Below are 19,937 nucleotides of genomic sequence, written 5' to 3'. Positions count from 1 at the left end.
AGTTATAGCTGCCACTGTGAGTTGTTTTCTCTGCTTTTGTTCTTTTACATATGGATGTAGGAGGCTTTAGAAGGTGGGTATGTTAAAACATGACTTTTCTCAACAATTTCCTTTTACTGGAGCTAATATACTTCATAGTAGCTCTCTTATAAACTTTCACAGTTAAAATTATAACTGGTATGAAGGTCTGTCAGTCAGATTTTCAGAATTGCTTTTTTCCTCTGTGATTTATTTTGGGGGTCTTCAACATGCTAGACAATTGCTAAAATATGGTTTAGTCACTAAAATATGAAGCTGAATTTATTATTCCCATACCCTGTACTTTTGCTATCTTCTTTGTTTTCTATTTTGGAGCAAAATTTTTAAAAATCTGAATATAGATATCATGTACTTCATGAGTAAAGATATTATTTTAAAATGCTACTTACCTGTGACAATAACTTCTGGAGTATGTATACATCCATGTCAAATGCAACATTAAAGAAAATTACTGGTGTAAATAGTCCAAAAAATAATTCTGGACTCATCCCTTGTATGTCATCTACATATCTTTGGACCTAAAAATATAAAAACACATCATTTTCTCATTTATCCATCCCTTTATTAACATAGAATATATGCCAGGTACTCCTATCTCTAGCAACAGAGAAAGACAATTTTGGGGTATATTCACACCTAACAGGTATGGTGTGCACTGTCTGGGGGATGAGCATGCTTGTAGCTCTGACTTGGGCAGTGTAAAGGCAATATATGTAACCTAAGCATTTGTACCCCCATAATATTCTGAAATAAAAATAAATAAATAAAAGATACATCACAATGTAGTAAGTGCTAAAGTCTTAATTCTGTTGGATTTTCATAGTTTTCCATCAGATTATTGCCAATTACAGAAAAAAGTTAATGCACATCCCTATGCCCATTTTATTTTATTTTTAAAGAACTGGTATACAAAGTTCATTGATATGGGTACTAAAGAATATGTAGCAGGTTTTCATGCATACAGGAGGAGGAAAGAGATTGCAGGTAGGTTGATTATCATGAACAAAATCCACAAAGGAATAAATCAAATCAAATTCTAGAAACTATTAATATAAATAATTTGCGATGTCTTTTACAGAAGATGTGTGTGGAGAAACAGAAGGATAGAGACTGGAAAGTTAGTGTAATTCATGCAATGACTAACAATGTTTATCATAAGCTATTTAGTTGAAATTTGTAAATCCTATTATGGGCATCCATTCAACATTCATTTATCAAGGAAACACTAAGTACCTACTGTATTAGGTGATATCTTTGCATTTGGGAGATAATTTTCCATGGGTTCTCCTGTGTTTCTCCATGTATGAGTGGAGGTACTCACTGTTTTATTCCAGCTATCTTTTCATGAGTGTTTGTATGGCTAACAGTCTTGGAAGAGGGAGCAAGTGTCCTCTGGAGCAAAGGGCAGACTTAGTTTGCTGTCCAATGTAATAAAGATAATGTTTCCCTTGTAGGAAGACAGCAAATGAGCTTACTACCCAACATAAAAGATGCGGGTTCTCTAAGCTCAGGTTTATTCTCCTGTAATGCAACCCACTGTATGTGCAGATTTCACCTAGTCCTCTTTGCTTGTCCCTGCGGGACTGGGATTTAGGAAACAGTCACAAGAAAATGCTCATACTCTGGGAACTGTTATTGCTGTGAGTAATAAAGTCCCTTGTCTCTGGCCCAGGAGTCTCATGTCTTTTGTCAAGACTAGCATATTAGCTTGCAAGTAGAGTAAAAATCTTAGACCTTTCACAGTTTTTTTTAACATAAAGTCTCTCCCTTCGAAGGAGTTGCTGACAAATAATAAAGTTTATAGAAGCACTTAAAATTGCATTTATGTCAAAATCATATGATTATAAAACCTGTTTATGACAAGTGAAGTAGTAATCTGTTTCTGGTTCTCACATGAACACATTTTCTATAATGTTTTTAACATCGCTGGCTAAATTTGTTTGGAAAAGTCAATTATTTTCAGACAAGTTCTCATATCCACTCTTATTTACTAGGGCAGACATTGGTAAAGGATGGTCCCTAGGCCAACTCTTCACACTTGGAGACTGGCCTCTATTCTAATGGAAGCCCTATAAAACATTCTTAACTGAGGCAACTTATTGGATCAATATTAGATTCTCTTGCTACTGGAGTCCTATACCAGTAGCACAAAGTCTCCCTGAGCTACTATCTCATTAGCCAATTTCTTGTCTAAGCTTTTGAATTCTGTTCAATACTCATTGGCCTCTTACACTGTCAGTAGCTATATGTGCACTTGTTCCAAATTGCCTACATAGTTTTAGAACTAGGCTCTGTTTTGAGTATGTTTAACTGGATCTCAGCTTTTTCAGGCCTGGCTCTTTTTTCTGCACATCCGATCTGATGGATGCCATCCACATTACAAGCATCAACCAACTGGCACAGCAGTGAGGGGATGAGTATTTTTGCAAAAATTTTAAGGCCATCTTTGCATTTATATTATTCTTACATACAGGACAAAATACTCACTTACTATACACACCTGGAAAGATGTAAAACTTAGCATTTCAAGACTGCATCCAAAGAAAAATAATGACACAGAGAGAGGAATTGGAAAGTCTTTCAAGTGCTGGTTCCAAAATGCTGCAAAAAATATGTTGTTAATGAAAGGCAATGAAATATCACATTTATAGAACTTCAATGTGATATGATTTCTTAATGTTGAGGATAATAAAATTCTGCTTTACTAATCATTTTGTATTTTCCTGTAATTGAAGCCCTCTCTTACACATAAATACATGGACTCAGAATCAGTGCAACTGTTAATCCGGGTTCCTGTTTTACCTCTCCTATGATACATCTCATTCTCATTTTTTTAGAATTTTTACTATACACTGCTAGCAATCATTGGAACCCTGGAAGCATGTTCTTGGGTTACTATTGGAATATTTAGAGTAGTTTTTGTACACACTAAATCATAGATTAGTTTCTTCAGCAATCCTGCAATAAAAAGTTAATAAATAACTTTAATGAAACTCCTGGTTGAGGAGCAATGAGGAACTAGCTGTATTTTTCTCACTAAAAAAATTAGTTACCTATTACACATTAAAAAGCCTATAATAAATAGTTAACGTTAACTATGTTATCATGGTTATAAAAGTGCAATAAGTAATATCACAGCATTTCCTTCCATTTAATTTTTTTCTGCTTCTTTGTAATGCAATCCCTAATCAGGTCAAAGAAAGTGCAAAAATAAACCTTGTTTTCTTTTTATTTCCATAGTGTTCTTTTCTTCTTAAAAAAGCTAGGCATAACACTTATAATTTGGATAAAACCCACGGTATCCTGGGGATATTATGATTTTCTACTTATTTGCCTCAATTATCTGCATCACTTAAATCTAATCTTGACCTATCAAGTCAAAAGTTGTAAACACTTTGAACCCAATAAAGATGAAAAATATAGAAATCAGATTCTACATGTCCCTTTTCAGAGGCAGACTATTATTAGATTCATTTGATTGAAAATATTGGGATAAAGTTATGAATTTAGTAACAAAATTCTTATTTCCTATTTACTGCTTCTTTCCGTAATTTTATATGGTACATTTGTAAGCTATTCTCATAGCATAAACTCAGATAAAGAGAGAGTTAGCCAGGCATGATGGCACACGCTTATAATCCCAGCTACTCAAGAGGCTGAGGCAGGAGGATTGCTTGAATCCTGGAGTTCAAGACCAGCCTGGGCGATTTAGTGAGACCCTTGGCTTGGGAAAAAAAAAACAAAACAAACAAACAAAAAAAAGTGACACTTACCTCCAATCGTGCAGATCAAAGATATTATGAGAATTATTTCAGGCAGGTCGTCAGGAGTAGTCAAAAAGAAACTCCAGAGCAATTCCAGCCATGAGCCAGAAAATTTGTTACTAAAGGTGAGGTTAGAACTACTGTTGGTATTGGCGTCCATCTTGTTTTTCACAGTGCGACTGAGTCCAACTCTAGGTCTGTCTGCAAAACTCAGATAGGTTCAAAGGAACATAAGATTTGCCTTCTTGGTGGCCTTCTAATAATTTTCTTAAAAAGAAAAAAAGCCCGTATTCTCCTTTAATTATTTCTAGTGATATAGTCTGCCAAAATTAGGACTGCCTCTCCCTTCTATGATGCTTTCAACAATGAGATTAAAAAGACAGAACTCCAAGTGAAAGAGACTAGCCAGTGTCCCCTTGTGTTCACTTATGATGCCAGGCACTACTCAGTTATTATCCACCCGCATCTGTCCAACTGTTTGAAAGAGGAATTCTTCATCTAGCCATTCACACTCACCAATGCGATCATTGGGGCCACAAGCCGGGGCAGGTTTCTTATCTCTGGGGACAGACAACTGAGGGGTTTGTCCTCAGCTTACCTGAGCCCTTGGGAGCATGTTCTGGCAGCTATTACAAACCGGGAAGTAGAATGGGGGAAGAATATTTGGCTCTCTTTTGTTGCTTTATCCAGACGGAAATTAATAGATTATGATGACATCCAATCACGGTCGCCTTTTATCTCATTTGGGACACTGACAGGTCAGGTTTTCTCTAACTGTTATATATTTACACAGCAACCAAGATTGTAAGAAAAATATTGAAACCCAAAGGACTTACTTAAAACTGGGGAATTGTTACATATTCTGTCTTATTGTTACTTCTTGGAAGAGGCACAACAAAGGCCTTGATAAGGCTCTGAAGCAATACATAATAGCCACAGTCGGGTAATCGCACCTGCTTCCCATTGTGAGGGAAGTTTTACACCAAAGGTCTTAAACTCATGCAGGGAATTCTTATGCTTCTATCTCTCATACTAGTAGCTTAACATTTTCCAGTGTCTGCTATTGGCTTCATCTGGCTGCCTTGCTAAGCAATTATGATTCCTAGCATAAGAATTTATGAAGAAGACCCCTAAGGCAATCACAGCAACAACAAAAATAAATAAATGGGACCTGATCAAATTAAAAAGCTTCTGCACAGCCAAAGAAACAGTCACGAGAGTAAACAGACAACCTACAGAATGGGAAAAAATTTTTGCATACTACACATCAGATAAAGGACTGACAACAAGAATATATTTAGAACTCTGGAAAATCAATAAGAGAAAATCAAACAACCCTATCAAAAAGTGGGCAAAGGACATGAATAGAAATTTTTCAAAAGAAGATATAAAAATGGCTAACAAACATATGAAAAAATGTTCAACATCTCTAATCATCAAGGAAATGCAAATCAAAACCACAATGAGATACCACTTAACCCCAGTGAGAATGGCCTTTATCAAAAAGTCCCAAAACAATACATGTTGGCGTGGATGCAGAGAGACAGGAACACACATACACTGCTGGTGGGACTGTAAACTAGTGCAACCCCTGTGGAAAACAATATGGAGATACCTTAAACAGATTCAAGTAGACCTACCATTCAATCCAGCAATCCCATTATTGGGCATCTACCCAGAAGAACAAAAGTCATTCTATAAAAAAGACACCTGTACCCGAATGTTTATAGCAGCACAATTCACAATTGCAAAGATGTGGAAACAACGCAAGTGCCCATCAATTCACGAATCGATTAGTAAATTGTGGTATATGTATACCATGGAGTATTACTCAGCTATAAGAAATAACGGTGATACAACATCTCTTTGGTTCTCCTGGAGAGAGTTGGAACCCATTATATTAAGTGAAATATCCCAAGAATGGAAAAGCAAGCATCACATGTACTCACCAGAAAATTGGTTTCCCTGATCATCACCTAAATGCACACTGGGGAACAATACCAACTGGATATCAGACTGAGATGGGGGGGGAGGGGAGGGAGAGGATGGGTGTATGCCTACATGATGAGTGTGTTGCGTACCGTCTGGAGAATGGTCATGCTTGAAGGTGCTGACTTGGGGAAATAGGGGGTAGGGGGAGGGGATAGAGGTATGACTACATGGTGAGTGCCAGGCACACTGTCTGGGGAATGGACATGCTTGAGGCTCTAACTCAGGGGGATGGACAGGACATGGGCAATATATATAACCTGAGCTTTTGTACCCCCATAATAAGCTGAAATAAAATAAAAAAAATAAATAACTTGGACATTTGTTTTTCAGTTTCTGAAATGTGTGTGTGTGTGTCTGTGTGTGTGTGTGTATATATATATATATATATGTTTTCTTATATGTTCTTTTCTGATAATAAAAACAATATCTTGAGAGAGAAAATTAAATGGTTGAATATATGCTTATTGTGAACAATTCTTGAAATAAACATTTCAAAAGCAGAAAAAAATCACCCACAATCATATCATCCAGTGGCTCTTATATGTTTTATTTACATAGTTGGGCTCATTCTTTTATAATTATACTTTTTGCTATTTTCCACTTAATATCACCAGCATCAAAAAGCCTTATAGACACGAGTTACAAAGGTTGCATCGCATTAGCACCAAGGTAAAAGCGTGGACTCTGTGGTCAGACCACCTGCACACATCAGTCTGATGGGCTTCTGCTCGTAGGTTCAAAGACTATGGGCAACTTACTTCAATTCCATTGGCCTCAATTTTCAAATCTGTATAATTTCCCAGTCTGCATAATTTCTCTCCCTGTATTTATTACTTTTGGATTCACCTGGGAAGCTACAATGATATTGGTAAGTGGGTCCTATCCCCAGAGATTGTAATTTCATTCAGTCCGAGTTGCAGCCAGGGCTCCTCGGGTGATTTTAACATGTAGCCAAGGCTAGCAACCGCTGTGATCCACCCAACTCAAAGGCAACACTGCTCAATTTTCAGTCTCAATGGCAGCTTCCTTTCAATATCCTTGGTCAGGTTTTGTGAGAAAGGGTTTCAGTGCGCTTCAGCCAAAATCACCAGAAATACACCTGTAGCTGACAAGTTTTACTATTTGTTGCAGCGAGGAAGACTATACACAGTAGGGAGCTATATAATCCCTCTTGGTAAAAAAGTGTTAGAAAGAATCTATTATAGCATCTGGGCTTCGGCTGAGTAATTTTGGAGAAGGTCTAAGGAAGTGAGGGTTCCTTCTAGATTGAGAGCTGTCAGGAAGCGAGGACAATTCTGTGATTGTCTTTCTCAATAAATCTTATCTACCGGGAGAGCAGACTAGAGCAAAGACAAAGCCGTAATGGGTACAGCAGCAGCAGTCACTCATTTCAGCTGAGAGTGGGCATGTTTGGTATTTCACGGATTACACAGAGGCCTTGTTTTCTCTCACTTCGTCATGGTTAGAGTGACCTTGTCTGATGTCGATGTTCCGTGGGTTTGTTTATGTCCACGAGGAGAACGACCTGCTCTAGCCATTAGCATCAGGCCAGCTCGTGGTAACACTGGGTCCTGGCTGCGAGTATCAAACCAGTTCTGGAATTAGGGGATGCTTTTGGGTATTGTTGGATTTTTTTTCGTCAAAGGATTTCAAAAGTTCTTAAGCTTACCTTAACATATCAAGAGCTAGAGGGAGACCTGGAGATCTTGATGGTAAAACAAATGATAGAGCAGAGTGAATTCAACTATACCTCCTAAGTTAGAGATTCTCAACTTTGTTACACATAGAATTACTTGGACAGTTTTAAAAAATACTAACGCCTGGTTGCTGCCCATTGAAGTTAATTTAATTAGTCTGGGGTACAGCTTGGGTATTAGGAATTTTAAAGCTTCCCAGTGATTCTAATGAATAACTGAGGGTTAGAAATACTGCTCTAGGAGGGGGTCCCTGCTATTAGGAAAGACCATTTTGATTGACTGGTGATATTTGTTCTTAGTTAACATCAAACCATTCGGGAAAATATTGTCACTATCACCTCTTGCACACTGTTACTCCAATACTAAGCATCTTGGATCATACTTGCTTGACCAAATAAGGAAAACTATTTTTCACATCTTAGTTACACATTCCTATATGCTTTCAGAATTTAATATAGTTAAGGAGTCTATTGTTTTCCAAACTATAAATAGGGATACATTTTCCCATAAGCATTTTTCTCATTTCTAAAATTGTTTATTTGAAAACTTTAATAAGTATTTACACATTCAATCCTAATATATTACTTTCAGAAAATAATAGAATTGCTCTAAGTCCTGACTATCCTTGAAATACAGGGATCTGATCAAGTTCAACACAATTTATCTCTCTGGTTGTGAATATGTGATAAATACTCAATTTGCCTTGCCCAAAATCTCCTAATGAATCTTTACCTGAGAATAGATCTTATCTTAAATTAGCTTGTAAATTCTAATATTACTTCAGTTTAATATTTTAAGCTGTGAGTAAAGAAGTAGCAGTGAGAATAAACAGGTTTTCAATATAATTAAAACTCTTCTTCAGCTTAGATTAACTTTTGATAGTCTTGAATACATTTGTGACTCAAAGTCTCATTAAGGAAAATACTAGTTTACTACACAGTTTCTCTGCATTAATTTATCAATAAATTAGCTAATATCTCAATTCACTTTGTGTGTGGAGGTAATTAATGACTTCCCTTTCAAAATGGCATGTGGCTGGACACACAGAGGCTCACAACTATAATCCCAACATTCAGGAGGCTAAGGCAGGAGGATGACTTGAGGCCAGGAATTCAAGATCAGCCTGGGCAACATAGTCAGACCCCCATCTCTAAAAACCAGTTTTAAAAAATTAGCTGGATATGGTGGCACACAGCTGTAGTCCGAGCTACTCATTAGGGAAGTTGAGGCAGGAGGGTGGCTTACACACAGGCATTCAAGGCTGCAATGAGCTATGACTGCACACTGCACTCCAGCCTGGGTGGCAGAGTGACACCCCAGTGTTGAGAAATTTTTTGTCTCATGGAGTGGAAGTCACACTAATTCACCCTGTTCCTGAAAATAGAGCAGGCTTTCTTCCTTTTAATTGCTACATTTTGCAGTAATTAGGTGACAAAAGTATCCTGAAGAGGGCACTGTGGAATCCCAGTAATCATCACCTGCTTAGTGGTTTGTTACATATGAACAACTGTTGGATTGTCTCCTTAGTGAACTTTCCTACTACACAATGTAGGCATCTTACTGACTGAAGGTGAGAGGTTTATTGCCCTCCTTATGCCTCTTCACTGGGACTGAGCCCCTCTTCCTGCTCAGGTCAGCTGCACACACCTGAGGAGATGCATTGCTTTCTTGGGGACTTGATTTTCAGTGTCTCATTAACACAAAGGGAACACACGTCAGGGAATACTTCCTAAAGAGTTGATAGGAAGGGCAGGGGCTAAGGGGCGAACTGAGAGGCTGGTTGATCTTTGGGAAAGCCCTTGGTTGTCTGCCTTGAGAAAGGTGGAAACTCCAAGAGAGAATGGCTCGATCTGTAGCTGGAATAATGTGGGAGCATTTGTTCCTCTGGGAGGGGAGGCTGAAAGAGAAAGCAATGGGTAAGGTCAACTTCCAAAAAGGGAAACTAGAGGAGAGCTCACCATCCAGAGCCTCAGAGGTAGTATCTTGTGGAATATGAGTGGGAAGTGCAGGCCAGCTATTTCGCTCACCGCAGAGCAGCCAAGTCCAACTGTAACCTCACTGACAGTTAATAGCTCCAAGCCCCGCCCCTAGTCTGCACCAATTGGCTTCAAGCTCATAAACCCTGACTTGATTGGCTGAAGAAAGACAGCATCTTTGCCCCTCTACATCAAAGGCATTTGAAGGCTTACGGCTTTGATTATTAAAAAAATAAGCAAGGGAGCGGGAGCTTCCAGCAATTGTTATTGCTTATGTTACTTTAAAGCTTTGGAACAGTGAATTTCTGGCAAAGAGCTGATGGACACTGTTTTCCCAGAATCTTCGTAGGACAGAATTTCCTGGATAAGATAGGGTGGTAGAGATTTCGAAATATGAGAATACAGGTTGCTGGATTAAGAAAAAAGTGAATGGCTATTCTGGGCAGGTAGCAGAATGAAATCAAGACAGACAGGCAAGGTGGACTTTCACTCTGGGTCATATGCGAGGAATTTTTTTTTTATAGGAATAATGATATACTCATTTCTTTTTTCTAAACATAATATGTAAAGGATATTTTAATTGAAATTACTTAGCGTTATTACCACAAAGCAGCCAATTTTCATGTTCTTACTCAAAATATTTTGGGAGAAATTTCATAATGATTTTGAAATCTAGATAATCGTTTGGTATGTATGATACCTCTTTACACTTTCAATCACATAAAGCCTTTGTGAAGCTATTTTGTTGCCTGTGAAAAAGAAGGTGCAGAGAAGAGAGGTTAAGAGGTTAAAGAAAGTGGAAGTGAAAGGGGAACCCATCAACGACAGAAGTAAATGCTTACCACAACAGCTATTAAATTATCCTTCTGGCTGACAGAGAAGCATTTACAGCCTTTGTAGAATGACCACAAAGCAATAGGCATTGATGAAGGAAATTATTTTCACTAAATTAACAATGTAAATCCTTTTTGGTCGATGGTCAGTCAAGGAAACTAAAAAAAGGTTTTAAAAGTGATGAAGTGCAATACTGTTTTAATGAAACAGACAATTGATATTGTCTCGGAGTTACTCATTTAGGTGGAAATATAAGGGTTATGTGTATATTTTCTGTTATATATTAGAGCTGAATTAGATTAGCAAATGGAACACTCAATTACCGTATCTATAAGCCTGTGAGAAAGATATCTTTTTAAAATTATTTTTAATTTTTCTTTTATGTTTTGTTCTCTGTGTTTCATCTTTCTCTAGTTCCACTCTTAATTACACCCCAATGACTGTAAGGAACAGGTAACCATATTTCTTCTTTTGTCCTCTAACTTATTTGGCTGGAATTCCATAGAAAATAAATAGTCATGGTCTGTTTCTCTTATATCTACTGATACAGGTAAAAATAGTGGATGAGATGATAGAGTGATATCCCCTCATCTTTTATTTGTCTTTTCTTTTTGATTATGGTTTTAAAAATTTCACCATCATTAAATTAAAATTTTTTATATACTAAAACCTATTGATGCTTCTTGCTTGTGATTTCTTCTTTCATTTTTAAGTGAAGTCCTTTCTTTATGATTAAGTAGTTTAATAAATATTAAAGCATATTTACTTCAAATTTTTATTGAATTGATTTTTTAAAAAGACTTTCCTTCATATTCCTTCAGAATTGTTTTAGTGCAAAGTAAATGCCACAAGAGTGATATAATCCATGTAACTTTTCAGAAGCAGCAAGGTCATGATCACTTTTAACTGAGATGATCAGCGAAGGCTCTTCAGAGAAAGCAGGATTGGGCTTATAAAGATAGGCAGTCACTGGTTGAATATATGAGTTTGGTGAAGAAATGGAGGGGGTCTCTGGAAAAAATAAAAATTATCTTATCTGTATTATTTCTATATACATGGGAGCCTTGGGGGATACAGAGGTAAATAATAAGTGATTTGTTCCCCAAGTAGCTTACTTGTGTGTAAACAAATACAGGTGTCCCAAAAGTCACCACGCATAGGGAAAATAGGAAATTGTACCTAAATGTACCTTTATTTACAAAATAGTCATTACAAAATTTTACAAAATTTTTCCTTTGTATGGAGACTTTTGGGACACTCTGTAGTTATCAATAGTGTAGAATGTACAATAATAAAAGCAGTTTTGTTAATTATTTATGCAAGGAAATAATGATTTTTTTCTGAGATTTAATAGGAGATTGCCATAAATGAGATAATGTTTTAGAAGATTTTGGCAGACAAACCAAGCTATGTATACACAAGTTTTTGGAAATACTATGATGTGCTCAAGACATTCTAAGTAGTTCACTTGTAGTGAGCATTGGGGCAGTATTCTTGGTCTTGACAGGCAGGAGATCGTGTATCTTAAGGCAGCTGAAGAGTAAGTATAAGGGGAATTAAGATAGAGCTGGAAGATATGGTTAAAAAAGAAATAAATAAAGATCTTAAAAGTTAAGTGACTTTGGATTACAAGGAGGTCCAGTGTGTGGCCATTAGAGTATATTGCTAAAGAGAAATACAAGAAACCTTTAAAAACGTTTTTTAACTTATTTTATATATGTATGTGTGTGTATATGTGTATATATGTATATATAGTAACTTAAAATATATGTATATATACAAATACATAAAAAGTGAACAAATATTAGGCTTCCAACTTAATTCTTGCATATATATCTACCCATGAAATCACAATGCACACACAGATACAGGGTATCCAGCAACCCAAAATATCTCCTGTACCTCTTCCTAGTCAATATCCCTTCCTCAGAATCACCATTATTTTGATTTCTATCACCATTGAATAATTTTGCCTGTTCTTGTGGTTCTTATAAATGGGACTACACCGTATATACTCTTTTATGCCCGACTTCTTTCACACATTACTATGTTGTGAAATTCATCCATATTATTATGTATAACAGTATTTTTCTTCTCTCTTTTTTGTTGCTGTATAGCATTTAATTATATGACTATCACCACAATTTATTAATTCATTCTACAGTTAATGGACATTTGAGTTGTTTTTAATTTTGACTACCAGAGGTAAAGCTTCTTTGACATTTTTGTACTTCTCTTTCGGTGGACATATTATTCATTTCTCTTAGGTGTATACCTCAGAGTTGATTCATGGGTCTAAGAGCATGCAAGAGTACAGCTGTAAGGCCAGGCGCGGTGGCTCACGCCTGTAATCCTAGCACTCTGGGAGGCCGAGGCGGGAGGATTGCTTGAGCTCAGGAGTTCAAGACCAGCCTGAGCAAGAGTGAGACCCCGTCTCTACTAAAAATAGAAAGAAATTAGCTGGCCAACTAAAAATATATATAGAAAAATATTAGCCAGGCATAGTGGCACATGCCTGTAGTCCCAGCTACTCGGGAGGCTGAGGCAGGAGGATTGCTTAAGCCCAGGAAGTTTGAGGTTGCTGTGAGCTAGGCTGACGCCACGGTACTCACTCTAGCCCAGGCAACAAACTGAGACTACGTCTCAAAAAAAAAAACAAAAAAACAGTACAGCTGTAGTAGATATACCAAAACATTTGTCAAAATGATTGTGCCAGTTCAAATTCTTACCAATCTTGCCAAATTCAGTATTAGTTATTCTGTTGGATGTTTGATATTGTATTTGCAAATTTAATTTGTATTAAACTGATGAATGATAATTTTTTCATGTGTTCATTGGCCATTTGAATATTCTTATCTGTGAAGTGCCATTTAAGTCAGTTGCTTAGTCTTTTTTTTTTTTTTTTTTTTTTGAGACAGAGTCTTACTTTGTTGCCCAGGCTAGAGTGAGTGCTGTGGCGTCAGCCTAGCTCACAGCAATCTCAAACTCCTGGGCTTAAGCAATCCTACTGCCTCAGCCTCCCGAGTAGCTGGGACTATAGGCATGTGCCACCATGTCTGGCTAATTTTTTTCTATATATATTTTTAGTTGTCCATATAATTTCTTTCTATTTTTAGTAGAGATGGGGGGATCTCACTCTTGCTCAGGCTGGTCTCGAACTCCTGACCTCTAGCGATCCACCGGCATCGGCCTCCCAGAGTGCTAGGATTACAGGCATGAGCCACCACACCCGGCCCTTTTTACTTTCTTAATGTAGGAATTCATCACTATGAACTTACCTCTTAGAACTGCTTTTGCTGGATGCCATAAGTGTTTCCATTTCCATTTTTTTCAAGATATTTTTTTGATTTCCCTACTGAGTTCTTTTTTAACACATTGGTTGTTCAAGAGTATTTTTTTTATTTCCACATTTATGAATTTTTAAATTTTGTTCCTTTTATTGATTTCTATTTTAATATCATTGTGGTTAGAATGGATACTTGATAGGATTTCAATATGTCTCACAAAATCCTAACAAATGATTTATCTTGGAGAATGTTCTGTGTACACTTGAAAAGAATGTATATTCTGCTACTATTTGATTGAATATTCTGTTTACATCTGTTAGGTCTATTTAGTCTGTAGTGTTGCTCAGTTCTGCAATTGTAATATTGATTTTCTGTCTGGATGATCTATCCATCTTTTAGGATGGGATATTGATGTCCCCTACTGTTATTGTATTGCTGTCTATTTCTCTCTTCAGATCTGTCAATGTTTGCTTTACATATTTAGGTGCTCTGATGTTCAATGCATATATATTTACAGTTATTATATCCTTTTGATAAATTGACCCCTTTATTGGTATATAATAACCTTGTTTTTCTCTAGTGACAGTTTTTCACCTAAAGTGTATTCTGTCTCAAATAATTATAGCCACCCCTGCTGTTTTTTGGTTACCATTTAGATAGAATATCTTTTTCCATTCATTCACTGTCAACCTATGTGTATCCAGGTTATTTCATTTAGCATAATGTCTTCTAGTTCCATTCATATAGTCACAATGACAGAATTTTCTTCTTTTTAAAGGTTATATAGTATTCCATGGTATATAAATACTGTATTTTCCTTATCCATTCATCCACTGATGGACATTTACGATGTTTCTATTTCTTGGCTATTGTGAATAATGCTGAAATGAACATGAGAGTGCAGATATCTCTTTGACACACCAATATCAGTTCCTTTTGGCCATATATTTAGAAGTAGTATTGGTGTATTACCCTGGTAATTATATTTTTAGTTTTTCGAGAAAACCCCATACTATTTTCCAAAATGGCTGCACTAATTTAATTCCACCAACAGTGTACAAGGGTTTCCTTTTCTCCACATCCTCGCCAATACTTGTTATCTTTCATCTTTTTGGTAATAGCCATTCTAACAGGTGTCTGTGAGGTGATACCTCCTTGTGTTTTTAATTTGCATTCCTCTAATGATTGGAGATGTTGAGCATTTTTTCATATATCTATTGGCCATTTGCATCTCTTTGTTTAAAGAAATGTCTGTTTAGATCCTCTGTTCATTATTTAAATGTTATTTGTTTTCTTGCTATTGATTTGAGTTCCTTATTTATTTTCGATATTAGTCCCTTGTCAGATGTATGATTTGCAAATATTTTCTCCTAATTTGTGGGTTTTCCCCTCACTCTATGAATTGTTTCCTTTGCTATCCAAAAGTATTTTAGCTTGGTGCAATTCCATTTGTCTATTTTTGCTTTTGTTACTTGCATTTTTGGAGTTTTATCAGAGAAATTATTGCCCAAACTAAAGTTCTGAAGCTTTTCTCCTATGTTTTCTTCTAGTAGTTTTATAGGAGCAAGACAGAGAAGAAGGTGCAGGGAGTGTCATCCTTCCTATTTAGATTTGATGAGGTTTATTCTGTGTTTGGCATGTTGGCTCCCAGAGCTTGGCTTGTTAGAGGCCAGAACTATAGGGAGCTGCTGAAAAATGTGGGGCCATACATTTTCGAGGGGGAAGTGGGAAACTGGGCTCATCCTTGGGATTCAGCTTCCAGGAATGTTCACACAGTTCAAAGCTCCCATCTTTTCTTTGTGCTTGAGGGAAATCCTTTGAAGTCCTCAAGCACGGTGATTTAGGAGCCAAGCCCTCTGGCAGGGATTGTAAAAGCTGGGCACTATATATGTGGCATAAGCCCTTATAGTTTGGAAAGAAGCTAGGAGTTGGGGGTTCCTTTCTGAGTTTAAGGCACTTTGCTCAGGTTAAGGTTAAGGCATCAGTGTATCTCCACTTTTCCTATCCATTTTAATGTGGATATTTTCTCAGTTGTCCAGTGTTTAGGAGTCTTCTACCCGGATGTTGGCTTTCTCTTGGAAAGAAATGACCTCTATCTAGATGTTTACTCTGCGTGTCTGTGGGAGGAGGGGTGATCTGGAGCCTTCTATTCTTCCATATCACTGATGCTACTGTCTCCATTCTTTTTAGTGTAGGTACTTACAGCTATAAATTTTCCTTTAGTGATGCAGGGGGTGTCCCAGTGAAGGGAGGAAAGCCCCGTGAACTCACCACATACAGAGTAGGGGTCCTCTCCCAAGCAGGAGGGGAAGCACTTATAGGGCAATGGTAATGTTCTTATTTATTTGAAAACTCTGTTGGGAAATAACCATAAGTGGCCAGCATTGTCTTGAGGTTAGGCCATAAAGGTTAATCATAAACTACTGTCACAGAAAAGTAAGTGCAAACAGGTTGTAAGGCATCTGGCTTAGTAATTCATCCATCCTTGGATGGTCTCAGTCTGGTGATTTGCTGATGATTTCATTTTTTAGTGTGGTTAGGGTCTGGTATCAGTCAAAGTGGCTGCACTCAGGCTCTCTTGACCTTCCTTTTCTGCCTTATCCCTGCATTATTAATACTGATTTTACTTTATCCCATAACTCTTGATATGTTGTGTTTTTGTTTATGTTGATCTCTAAGTATTTCCTAATTTACCTTGAGATTTCTTCATGACTCATGGATTTAGGAGTGTTTTGTTTAATTTCCACATATTTGTAAAGCTTTTGAAGTTCTTTTTGTTACTGATTTGTAATTTTATTCTACTGTTGTCAGGGAAAATAATTCATGACTCAAAGTCTACTGGGTACCTAATACCTCCTTATTCACAATGAGGTGATAGATTAATAGCACTGGTTTCATTTTTCCTTTGGGAATTGGGTTTTCCCTGCCTTATTAATCAAGGAAATAGCTCTCTAGTGGGTAGGCTTAGAGGGTAAGTGTAGAGGCTCAAAGCTAGATGGAGGGAAGGTTGTCCTAAGGGAAGAAAGATCTCTATCACCTGGGAACCATAGGAAAGCCAAATATTGGAAAATGGTCTTTAAAGGAGTGGCTGACCATTCATGATCAATGAAGACTTTCATTTACTCTGAGATAGAAGCTAAGGGAGAAGTTATGAGAGAAGAAGATACTTTTTATAGGAATTTAAAAGTGACAAAAAGAGAAAAGGAAAGGCTCATTGCCCAGAATATGTCTTTTGTGTTCACATGTTATTGTATGTGCCAGGGTCGGGGGTGGGGTAGTAAGTGTATGTGTGCAAATTGGAGGCTGGCTATTGATCTTGTACAAGCCAACCGGGTCCCTTGCCCACTGCCCAGTGAAGGCCAATATACTGATACAGTAGGTGGTGTAGAGAAGAAAGAGTTTTATTTTGCAAGGTGCCAGGTGAGGAGATGGGAGGAATTTCTCAAATCCATCTCCTGGAGAATCTGGGAGACAGGATTTTTAAAGATAGTTTAGCAGGCAAAGGGCAAGGCAATTGGGTCTGTTTATTGGCAGGCAATGAATTCACAGAGATTATTTTCTCAGTTGGGAGACTTCCTGGGTACGGAGTCTTAAGGCTGTTGGATCTGTTCCCACGTTTGTCCATGGGTCCTGTTGGCATCAATGGGTACCCCTGGATTGTGGATTCTGAAAATTACCTCAAAGACCAATCTTAGGCTTTATGATAGCAAGTTTATCTATAGAAGCATAAGTCTTTGGGTTTTAGAATAGCGTTGTTATCTACAGAAGTGGCGGGGAAGTCACAAATCTTGTAATGTTATAGCAAGTGTTACAGCGAGTGGTCCCCAGGACAAACTAAGCCCCACTTTTATTAAGTTGGGGTGGTCCGAGGGGTGGGGTCTCAGGTGACTAATGCCTGCTAGGTAATAGGTTAGTTGATGTGTCAGGTAATAGGTTAGTATTATGTTGATGCACCAGGTAATAGGGTACTTGATGCGCCAGGTAATAGGTTTAGTGTTATGCTGATGCGCCAGGTAATAGATTAGTTGATGAGCCAGGTACTATGTTAGTATTATGCTGATGCCAGTCTTCCATGAGGGGTGGGGATTTCAAGTGGCTTCTGTGCCACTTAACAGATGGGGTTTTCCTTATCAGTACCTATCAGGGAGGATAGAGCCGTTAAGCAGTAAGCAGTTACAGCAGTAAGGAAGTTAGGGAACAATGGCTGATTAACCTCTGGCTATACCTACACTCTCATACAGCTTCGACTTTGGTCACTATTTATACCTTATGGCTCTACATTATTTATTTATTTATTTTGAGACAGCGTCTCACTCTCTTGCCTGGGCTAGAGTGCCGTGGCGTCAGCCTAGCTCAGAGCAACCTCAAACTCCTGACCTCAAGCAATTCTCCTGCCTCGGCCTCCCAGAGTGCTAGGATTACAGGCGTGAACCACCGCGCCCGGCCTTACATTATTTTAATATAGACAGTTTCAATATTATTCTAGAGATACCAAAACCAATTATACTCCTCTGAGGACAGTATTTTCCCCAAATCCTAGCCCTGGCTTCAGTCTCCCTGGTCTATTTAGCTGATTAAGTGTAGTGCTAAAAGATTCTGGACAAAGATCCCCGCTCCTAACTTGTAAGACAGAACTTACAGTCCTGAAGACAGTAATCATTAAAACAGCAATAATGAAAGTACAGAAAGAAAAAATCCTCACTTTCAAATGGATGGTTTGTGTTAAAGAATGCTGTAAACTGGAAGTGATGGTGGGGGCTTTTCCAAGATACCACCAGGAGGAAGACTGTGAAGGAAAAATAAAAATCTCAGAATCCTCAGAACTCATTATGCCAACGGGAGAACTGAGCTTGGGAACTGAGTGGTGAAAGCACTCCCATCCTCTCTCCAAATTCAACTCCTCCATGAGGTACAGAGTTTTTTTTAAAGAAATGATGCGGGGGTGTTGGCTAATGACTAAGTAGGTTTTTGGTGGACAGATTATGGGATGGAGAAAGGAAGCCTGGCTTGCAAAAGTGATTTCGTTATGCAGATAAGCCTCTCTCTAGCAGCCCTCAGACAGAATAGATGGTAAATGTCTGTGTTTTGACCTTTAAAGGTGTCAGACTCTCAGTTAATTTTTCCTAGACTGAATAAGGATGACCTGGCTGCATTAATGGAGATTTTCTACAGATGCAAATTTCTCCTCCTACTCCCCACAAAGACGGCTTTGAAGCATTATTTCTGTTTACCGACAGCCATCTCAAAATATGTCAAAGAGCGTATTTTGGGGTAGAATAATTTCTGATTTCCTTCAGCCCTAAAACCTTTCAAAATATGTACCACCATATAAAACAAGGGCATGTCATTTATAACTTTAAGACCGTAACTTAAATAAAATATTGAATGTCAATTACAGGCTTATGTTCACAGATGCAGATCAAGGAAGAGATAAAATCAGTAACTCTCCTGCTCACCCTGAGAAGACTACAGAATTGACTATTTACTTCTTTTTTAATATTCATCTTATTTTATATAAAATGTAGAGTCACTTAGCACTAAATAGAGCTTCATGAGAATGCAATCATTTGTCTCACTGCTCACCTTCTCCTCTCCCTATTTTTTTCCTGTATACCATTTCCCTTAAATACAGCATTCTCAAATCCTTCTGTGAAGGCCCAGGCCACAGATGCTTTGTGGTCTGTCCTTTTACCTGGGGTGTCCTCAGACTTTGGCTTAATAAACCTCAGTTGAGTGTAACTCTCATTTTCAGTCACTTATAAAAGTTAACAAGACACTCTGGGGAAGCTGGTGTGAATTTCTGTGCGTGGAATGCCAACAGGCAGGTGGCTGGATTGGAATTTAAAGGGGGGAAAAACAGAAATAAATAGCACCAGACAAGAAATACTCCCTCCCTTTTTAAAGCGGGATACAGAGAGAGGAGTTTATAAAAAGAGGACAATGATCTATGGAGTTATTTTTTTTTCATTTTTATATGTAAATAGTATTTAATTTGAAACTATTTAGTGACTTTATAAGAAAGTCAGTTTTTAGTTTTTTTTACTCTAGTTCTTTAGGGGCAGGGGGGATGGTGGTGTAAGGATTTAGATGCCAAGAGAAATAAATTTTATTGGCATAGCTCCATGGAAAGCAATCTTTTCACCTGATCTCACTCACTGTAGATAAACAGTGTAGTTTGAACAGTGTGAACTAAAATAAAATCCTAAGGCTCTCCCCTGCCCCTGCCGTACGCTGACTGAATGGATCCCCTGCTGGCCAAGGGGACACCCTAAAACTGAGTTGCGGCCCATGAAAGGAGGTCAGACATGCCTAATCAGGCCCCCTCCCTTCTTGTAGATATCCTTTGAA

The 19,937-nt window shown here is 37.7% G+C and overlaps 1 protein-coding gene across 1 annotated transcript in view; it reads right to left on the bottom strand.

The window, feature by feature from the left end:
* SLC9C1 (solute carrier family 9 member C1) overlaps positions 1-3,963 on the bottom strand; it is a 91,562-nt gene extending 87,599 nt beyond the window's left edge. The window contains exons 1-3 of the mRNA XM_045565762.1: positions 3,813-3,963; positions 2,540-2,640; positions 429-557 (exon numbers count right to left, since the gene is read on the bottom strand). Coding sequence (XP_045421718.1) covers positions 429-557; positions 2,540-2,640; positions 3,813-3,963 — 381 coding nt within the window. The remainder of the gene's footprint in view (positions 1-428; positions 558-2,539; positions 2,641-3,812) is intronic.
* Between the last annotated feature and the right edge of the window lie 15,974 nt (positions 3,964-19,937).

The sequence above is a fragment of the Lemur catta genome, chromosome 1 (genome assembly GCF_020740605.2).
Source record: "Lemur catta isolate mLemCat1 chromosome 1, mLemCat1.pri, whole genome shotgun sequence".
In the NCBI taxonomy this organism is placed as follows: domain Eukaryota; kingdom Metazoa; phylum Chordata; class Mammalia; order Primates; family Lemuridae; genus Lemur; species Lemur catta.
This window is presented reverse-complemented; position numbering and strand designations above follow the sequence as displayed.